Below are 9031 nucleotides of genomic sequence, written 5' to 3' on the forward strand. Positions count from 1 at the left end.
TATTCAAGAGCATTAAGAACCACCCTATACCTAAAGCCTTGTTGTTCAGTGAAATGGATAGTTCACCAAAAAATATTCACTCACCCTCAAGTGGTTCGAGACCTTTTTGAGTTTATGTCTTCTGTTTTACACAAAAGAGGGTAGTTTGAAGAATGTTGGAAAACGGTGGCTACTGACACCATAGCAGGAAATAAAATAATATGGGAGTCATGACAAATACTGTTTGAGTCAAAACGTCTGGATGAACATGCTCTCAAAAAATGACGTTTGCTATTTGTTCAAACTGCTTATTTAAAATGAGCTGAAGCACAACTATTCTTGAGTGTTTTGGTGGACAACTCAAGTGTTTTATGTTCAATCCACTTAAATCTGTAAAAACTTATACATTAACTTCATTCCGTAATGTTGTCCCAACACAAATTGATCAAGTTAACCTAATCATTTTTACTAATTTAAGCGGATGAACATAAAACAATTAAGCTGTCCACCAAAACACTCAAGAATAAGTAGTTGAACAAGCAGCGTGAGTGTGTGTACTTTGCTTACTTTCCAAAATAATTATTTTTTGCCTGAAATGTCACGTGAGACAGTTATCCCTGCTTTCATAACTTCTCATTTGGATTTCTGCAAGTTTTTATTTTATGACATCTCCAAATCTATGGCAGCTCGACTTCAAGTGGTCCAGAATGCTGCATCTAAATTCCTCAAAATATTATTGATATAATTATACTGTTATATTGAGCAGTCTATTTCTTATTTTAAGTATAACATTTTAGTCAGCCCCCAGCAGTTTTGAAAGATCTTTATAAACTGAACTGGACTGGACTGGACTCGATCGACTAAACTTAACTTAACTAATGACAACAATGTTTACAAAATTGATATTAGAAGGATCAAGCTTTTTCGGTGGTGGGTCCTTGATTACTCCCTCTTCACCAGTTTTTAAATGTCTTCTTAAAACAAATTCTTTTTTTTAATTTAAAAAGTATTGATCTGTTTATTTCTGTTGTAATTTGTCTCCCCATGCTTTATTGACCTGTCTATTATTATGTTCTGGATCTTATATTACTCATTTTATGTACAGCCATTTGGTCAGCTCCCAACTGTTTTAAAAGATCTTTCAACTAAACTAAACGTAACTAAACTAAACTAAACTAGACTAGACTTAAATATACTTAATTTAAACTAAGACTAGACTTAAACTAAACTAAACTAGACTAGACTTAAATATACTTAATTTAAACTAAGACTAGACTTAAGCTAAACTAAACTAGACTAGACTAGACTAGACTAGACTTAAATATACTTAATTTAAACTAAGACTAGACTTAAACTAAACTAAACTAGACTAGACTAGACTTAAATATACTTAATTTAAACTAAGACTAGACTTAAACTAAACTAAACTAGACTAGACTAGACTAGACTTAAATATACTTAATTTAAACTAAGACTAGACTTAAACTAAACTAAACTAGACTAGACTAGACTTAAATATACTTAATTTAAACTAAGACTAGACTTAAACTAAACTAAACTAGACTAGACTAGACTTAAATATACTTAATTTAAACTAAGACTAGACTTAAACTAAACTTAACTAGACTAGACTAGACTAGACTTAAATATACTTAATTTAAACTAAGACTAGACTTAAACTAAACTAAACTAAACTAGACTAGACTTAAATATACTTGATTTAAACTAAGACTAGACTTAAACTAAACTAACTAGACTAGACTAGACTTAAATATACTTAATTTAAACTAAGACTAGACTTAAACTAAACTAAACTAAACTAGACTAGACTAGACTTAAATGTACTTAATTTAAACTAAGACTAGTCTTAAACTAAACTAAACTAAACTAAACGTTGACCACTTGTCTGTACCTATATTCCTGCTTTTTATTCTCTCTCTCTCTGCCGGACTGGCTCTTGTCATGTTGTAAAGTAGCACTTGTCAAGTGTTAAACTGATTTTGTGTTTGTCACTGCAGGGCTGGATCTTTTCATTGTTCATTAGGGCCAACTGAGAGCCAAGTTTTATAGAAAACGCTGCCGCTTTGGGGCAAAACATGAACAAAGAAGGGGAGCGAGCAGGTTAATTTGGAGATCGGTAACAAGAGATGAGCAGAGTGTGATTCTGCTGTGGGAGGAGGAGAGGAAGCACCTGTATGTGTATGTGTGCCGTCTTTGCCGCTTCTGTGAAGAGAGGAAACAGAAAGCAGCTGACAGGCTCAAGGTGGAGATCAGAAAAAACTGTCCCTTCACCTGATTATGTGAATAGCATTAAGTTTCCCCTCTGCTTACTGTTGTTGAGACTAACTAAAAATAATTTCCTACACACTTGCTGTCTGTTGCAAGCATTCATTGAATTATGATAATAGTTATAATAGGAATAGTATAGTAATAAATATACAGTAGTAATCTGTCTTGCCAATATACTCAACATTTTTGGATTAATATTGAAGCTTGCATTGCTCATACATTTTTTAAACATTTGTATTAAAGCATAAAATATAATAGAATAGTATTCCTAAAATCTCATATGCTCACCAAGGCTGTATTATTTATTCAAAATTACAAAAAATAAACAACTAATATTTATACAAATATAATGTGTTTTAAATGATATACAGTGTTTAATGTTATATAATCTATTCCAGTTTTCAGTGTGACATTTCCGCATAAATGTTTTTTTCTGTAATATCTATTATTTCTAATCTAACTGAAATGCTGTAGCGTATTTCTATACTAATATCTCGTACAACAAATACAAAATACATAATTACAAACGCAATCGATCAATTAAAAATATATAACAAAATAAATAAATAATAAACACATATTTTTTTTTTAATAGAGGAGCTCTGCTATAGGGTATATGCCGAGCTAGTGTGTTTCCCATACTGATAAACTCTCAGTGACCTGTTATTGTGAGTTTTTTACATTTTATACGGTTCCTTTTACAGCATCGATGTTGTAATGTAATTCAAATACAATAAGTAAACAGACTTTGGCATTCATTTAGTTGCTCAAGTGTAAAACGAGACAAAAAGCTGTTTACTCGCACGCGCCCGTCAGAATCAGCAAGCTAGCGCAGAAGCTAGATTGAATATACTGGGGTAAATAAATGCTCATATTATAAAGACATGGCGGGGTAAAATGTAATTTAATGCAGTGCTTCTTGTACAATCTGAGACCCACTTTATATCTGATATCACTCAGCCAGTGGAGATCGCTGATTTTTTAAGGAACAAAAGTGGCTAAAAAACAAGCTAACATGAAGCGGACTCTTAAGATATAGTATTATCATACACTGTGCCAAACTTACCCCTCCCAAAGTTGGGTGTTGATTGTTGCTTAGACAGAGGGGTTCCTTTTTGCTCATTTTGACAGCGCAGCAGGCACGATCTCCAGTTAAGGGTTTCACCTAAGGGACAGAAGTAAACTAAAATGGATTGCATAATCTTGAAACAAATACACAGTAAAAGCACCACAATCCTGTGGTTGTTGTTATAAGATTAATAGAGCATGGGTTGTTTACCTCTCAGTGAGCTGATGAATGCTAACTACCAATCGTGTGTGTATGTGTGGTTTTCAAAAACAGGAAAAAGGAAATAAGTAGACTTCGAACTGTTCACTATTTCTGCATCCTCAAAGTCATGTAAGGTATAATTATTCCCCTTATGTATTTACTGATTCTCCTGAGCATGTCTTGCAGCATGGGAAGCAGCTTGTGTAAATGCTAGTAAGTTACAAGGTTTTAGCTTATCTGCAAGAACAGATACAGCATGCAGTTCTAAATAAGGAAATGCCTCAACATTTTTCTAAAAACTGGTACCACCCCTGATAAAACCCCAATCTCTAACCCAGGGTGATTTTTACAAAGAGAAATAAGTAAACAATGCAAGACAGAGACTGAGTGGGAACTAATGTACAAGGATTAAAACTACAGAGCTGTAATGGAGTGAAGCATCAGTTCACAACAGGTTCAGACTTGCAGGAGATGCTTGAAAATTAAAGCACTTCTGTTGCGGTAAACCAACTGTAAAGGGGTTAGTAAGCTTATTTTAAGAAAGTAATACAAAGCAACTCACCTTCCGTCCTCTGTCTCTTGTCTCTGTTATCTTGGTGTTGTCTCTGTGTGACTGTCCCCTGAGACTGTGATGTGTTCAGTAGTGCAGCACACGGGGTATGAAAATATGCCTCAAGTCTCTTAAGCTACATCTACAAGTGAAAAATGTCACCACACTTAACCCTCGCAGTGCCAGTGACATCTGAATCTTATCTAATGGATTTTGCTTTTACTTAGTTTGCCCAAATAGAATTGTTATCATTTACTCACTTATTCCAAACCCAAACCAAATTGAGTTTTTTTTTTTTTTTTCATTATGTTGAACACAAAGGAAGATATTTTGGAAGAATGTTGGAGAACGTAAACATTGACATCTATAGTAGGTAATACTATGGAAGTCAATGGTTACCAGTTTCCAACATTTTTTAAATATCTTCCAACAAAAAATTCAACACATCAAGGATGAGTAAATTATGACAGAATTTTCATTTTACTTAATCAATTTAACCAATCACAAGCTAGCAACCCCCTTAATTGGACTGTTTTTTTTAATAGTTAAAACATTTCGTTGATTAGCATACATAAAGTTTACACACATGGGTAGAAAATAACTCATCCATGCAAGCACAAGACAATAGGGTAAAGACTGCATTTTGTTACAATGATTTAAGCAGTTATTTAGACCAAATAACATTACATTTTCCATTTGATTTTTTTTTTTTTTTGCTTTTTCGTTATACAACAACACACTAAAACGTAGAGATACAAGGTTTCTACTTGACAATGACAATATACTAATGTTACGTTTCAATTTTCTGCCTAGAATAATATGTCAACAATAATGTTAAAATGTCATGTTTCTCGCAAAACGTTCCTTGAAAGACTAATTCGTATGTTCCTATTGATTATATTGGTTTTAAATGGCGTAAAAATCAAAAACATATCTTAATTTTCGCTTTATGGCCCTTCTTTTTTATACATGCATTATTTAGCTTGCTACTATGTTCACATACACCTGCCATTCCAGTTAATAAGCACTGAACTGCTACAAAAAAGAACATACATTTAACAAATGAACGTTTTTTGTGTACCAATGTAGTGGTTTTTTATGTACCAATGTAGTGTGACTTCTTCAGGGGAAAAAAAGACGATGTGGTCGCCATCACGTTGTTGTCTTTGGCGCCTCGCGCATGCGTGAAACCCAGTTTGTCAAGTGCAGGCCTACCAAACGGAACACAACGCGAATTAATCTCACGTGAGTGTATATGAAACGTAATCATTTTAACAATCACAGTTACTTACAGTGTAACACTTACTATTTAACAAAATACTCAGAAACTCTCCAACTCATGACGTTCTTCACTGCATTTGACTGTCTCTAGTTTAGACTTCTCCTTATTCAAGTGTCTTCTGTAACTCAAGTACCGAATCGGTTGATCATCTTTTTGTCAAATGCCCACATGTTAAAGTGTGTTTGGTCTGATTTATCCATCTTGTTTTTTACACCAAAACGTAAGTTTGATGTGTGAATGTAGTGTGAATGTAATTTGTTACTTTTCTCATGACAAACATAACATATAGAATTTATAGGCAATTTATTTATTGTATTTGGTAAATATTACATTCACAAATGTACATTTTCTTCATCATTACCTAATTTGCTGAATTTTCTTGAGACTTAAATTGTTTAATTACTACTTTGCAAAATGTTTAATGCAAAAAAATCAATTATTTTTTTTAATAAGTATCAATTATCAATTATTAAATATAAAAAATAAAATGTAAATATTATTTAATTTGATAGTTTGCATGTGTATCCTTTTTTTATTGTCTTATTTTAGCATTTTATTTATTTTCCTTGTGTATTATTGTACTTGATGTCATCCATTGTTATGGTTATTATGACTGTATTGTTAAAACACAAAAAACTTAGACTTCTAATTTGGTTATTTTTTTTTTTAATTCTCTCTTATTTTTTAAGATGTCATAATGTTGCCTTTATCGTGTATATCATTTATGTAATATCGTGCATTTGTTTAATATTCTGGTATTTTTAGTGTGGTTTCATAGAGTGAGGAGAAAGCGCCCTCTGCTGGATTTGTAGTGAACTTCTTTCTTGTTTTCCCTCCACAGACAACTTGCTAAAAGATTTTATTTAGCTTCTCTGCGAGGACTTAAGGTAAAAATCTACTTTTAAAAACGAACAATTTAAGTATAATAAATGTCTGGTCTATATATTTGGTTCATTATATCGCAGCTTTAGTACGAATAAAACTGTTGAAAATTATGTCATTTCAGTTTTTCATGCCAGATTTGATAAAACCACAAGGTTTAAATTTTCATTTGGGCGTCATAAAATTTTACAGTTTTAAAAATAATATTCTTTTTTTATTCTATTTAATTATTTTCTATTCATTGCACAGATTCGTTTCTCAGTACTGGGTTGCAGCTGGAAGGGTATCCACTGTGTAAAACATATTCTGGATTAATTGGCGGTTCATTCCGCTGTGGTGACCCCTGCTAATAAAGGGACTAAGCAAAGGAAAATGAATGATTGAATGCACACAATCGACTGCTGCTTTGGAAATGAGACGAAAACATTTCCTTACTCTTTCCGGAGTTTAATAGGTAATTCATTAACACACATTATGTCACATTATGGAATGATTCATGTGGAAAAAAAGCATCTCTTTATATCGATATGAACTCACAGGATAAACAACTTCACAATAAACACAAATAATATCTTAAGAATACATGTACAGTATGTAGATATAAATATATGAACTTTTAACATACAGTATTTCATAATATACATCTTTATACACATTCATAATATACTACATAGTATTAAATTGAGTTATTGCCACAGCTCCCGTAGCATAGCTAAATCAGTCTTCAAGTATGTGGATGTCCCCCAGGACAACAAAAAGTCTTCATCATTGGTCCCCCAAGGTAAATAGCTTTAAGTCGTAAAGTTCAGTCTTTCCTCCTCTTGCAATTCTCTGTCTTCTTCAATGAAAATGGTGGGCTGGTAGAGTCCTGGGCAGTTTCTTCATTCTCCAGCAGAGGGCGCATCAGTGCTGCAGAAGAGACAGAGAGTCAAGTCCCAAAGCGCCATTACAATGACATGAATGACACATGCACATAGCATTGACCACAAATTGCTTAGAACCCTTAAGTTTTTTTAAAGTCATTTTTAGCACTCCTTTTTTTCCACAACCATGACCCGAATCCTTCTCTGTCCAACCCATCGGGCAGAGGATGGAGAGAAGGATGCTCCAGTTGCTCCTTTGTGCCTGAAGGAAGTACACTAACGTTCAGCAAACGAAGTATCAGAAGTATCTCAGTAAACCAAGCCAATGTAAATCAAAGGCTCAGGACAAACCGCAGAGGTGTTCCTGTGTGGTTCCTTAATTCCCTTTGAGAATGGATCGAACCCATGCCAGCTGTAGACGGCCTTCATGGAAGGTTAATGCAGGGTGATTTGATGGTAACGAACGCCTCCGTCGCCGTCCATAGCCATTTGAGCCGATCTTGTCAGTAGGGGCGTTGTTGGTCTTTGCATGCATTATGTTCAGCAGGTGGGCAAGCTCGTGCACTGAGCAGGTGGCCAGATTACAGCCCGCTCTTTCCACTCTTTTAATGGAGTAGGCTGGATCTGTCCGCTTTACTCTCGCATTTCTGGAGGCAAACAGAAAGCAGTTAGTATCCATGCTAAGAATCATTCTGATTTATTTAAACAAAGCACGTGACGTACCTGTGCTGTGGTACCAGTGACTCTGTATCGCAGTTTCTCTGAGTCAGCAAATCTGTCACGTCGCTCTCGCTTCTCTCTCTCTTCACCCTACTCTGAAGCCAAACACTGAACCTAAGCGATGACAAGAAGAGAAACCCATGAGATTTGATTCAAAGTCAGAGGTTTAATAGAAAAGAGTGATTCGTTCAAGAGCGTACCTTCTCAAACCATCTCCATTCAGAGGTTTGCACTAGTGATGCACGGCAGAAGTGTGGTCAACATGCACCATAGGAAAGCCTTTTGAAGCATGGACTTCATTGTGGATGGAACCTGTGGAAGAACATGTAGAAATGTTAACAAATATAAAACTTGTACTCATGTTTATTTAACAAAATCACTCTTAAAACAGATTCCCAAATTGAGTTTTTGTAGCAATACCAAGGAGAACCATTTGTGGCTCCTCAGTGTCTTTCAGTGAATTGTTCTTAAATGAATCAATTTGTTGCTACTGTAAACATTTAAAAAATTAGTTTTAATCCATAAATAACCTTTTAGTGCAGTTTAAATGTTCTATGGAGGACGAAGGTTTCTTGTCAATTGTTAAAGGTAGTGTACCTTGTTGACTCCATAATGGTTATTTATTTATTTTGAAAGTTAAATAGAGGTTAAGTCTTGCTCAAGCGTGTCATTTCTCAATAGCATTTCTTGTAATTCCTGGAAAGTGCACACAAGTGCAATTTCCAGAAAGTTATGTGCCTTTGACCTTTGAGGTCACCAAATCTTAAAATCCACAATTCAAAGTTAACAAACCCCCCAAAAAGAAGCCTACCTGATAATTTGGTCTGGTTTTTAGAATTGACTGCAAGTGCTGATGAAGTCCTTGTTATAGTGTATTTCCAAAGAGCGTCTTGGTTGGTTAGGGATGAGTATTCAGCTGTGACACTGCTAATGGTCTGAGTTTCACTGAAAAACCTGAGTGCTTTATATACTTTACAGGGGGTGGGAAGGGGCGGGAGTTGTCTTGAGTGATAGCAGCCACATCCCTTCTCTAAACTAGCCAACAACTTTACATGCCTTGTCTTTAAAAGGATGGAATATAAGCCCTGGGAGAAACCTTTACTTCAGCATGTCCTTTTTAATTAGATGACACCATTTGTTTTTGCTTGATTTTAATATCTGTATTCACAGGGTCGGAGAAGGCTCTGAATTGTAGA

The 9031-nt window shown here is 34.6% G+C and overlaps 1 protein-coding gene across 1 annotated transcript; it reads right to left on the bottom strand.

Annotated features, from left to right (window-relative positions):
- Positions 1-6664: 6664 nt before the first annotated feature.
- Positions 6665-8758, bottom strand: admb (adrenomedullin b). Its single transcript, XM_056478518.1, is given in 5 exon segments — positions 6665-7762; positions 7839-7949; positions 8036-8066; positions 8069-8147; positions 8647-8758. Coding segments are annotated over 4 exon segments (480 nt in total). The 5' UTR covers positions 8136-8147; positions 8647-8758; the 3' UTR covers positions 6665-7491.
- Between the last annotated feature and the right edge of the window lie 273 nt (positions 8759-9031).

This window comes from Danio aesculapii, chromosome 18, assembly GCF_903798145.1.
Source record: "Danio aesculapii chromosome 18, fDanAes4.1, whole genome shotgun sequence".
Classification (NCBI taxonomy): Eukaryota; Metazoa; Chordata; class Actinopteri; order Cypriniformes; family Danionidae; genus Danio; species Danio aesculapii.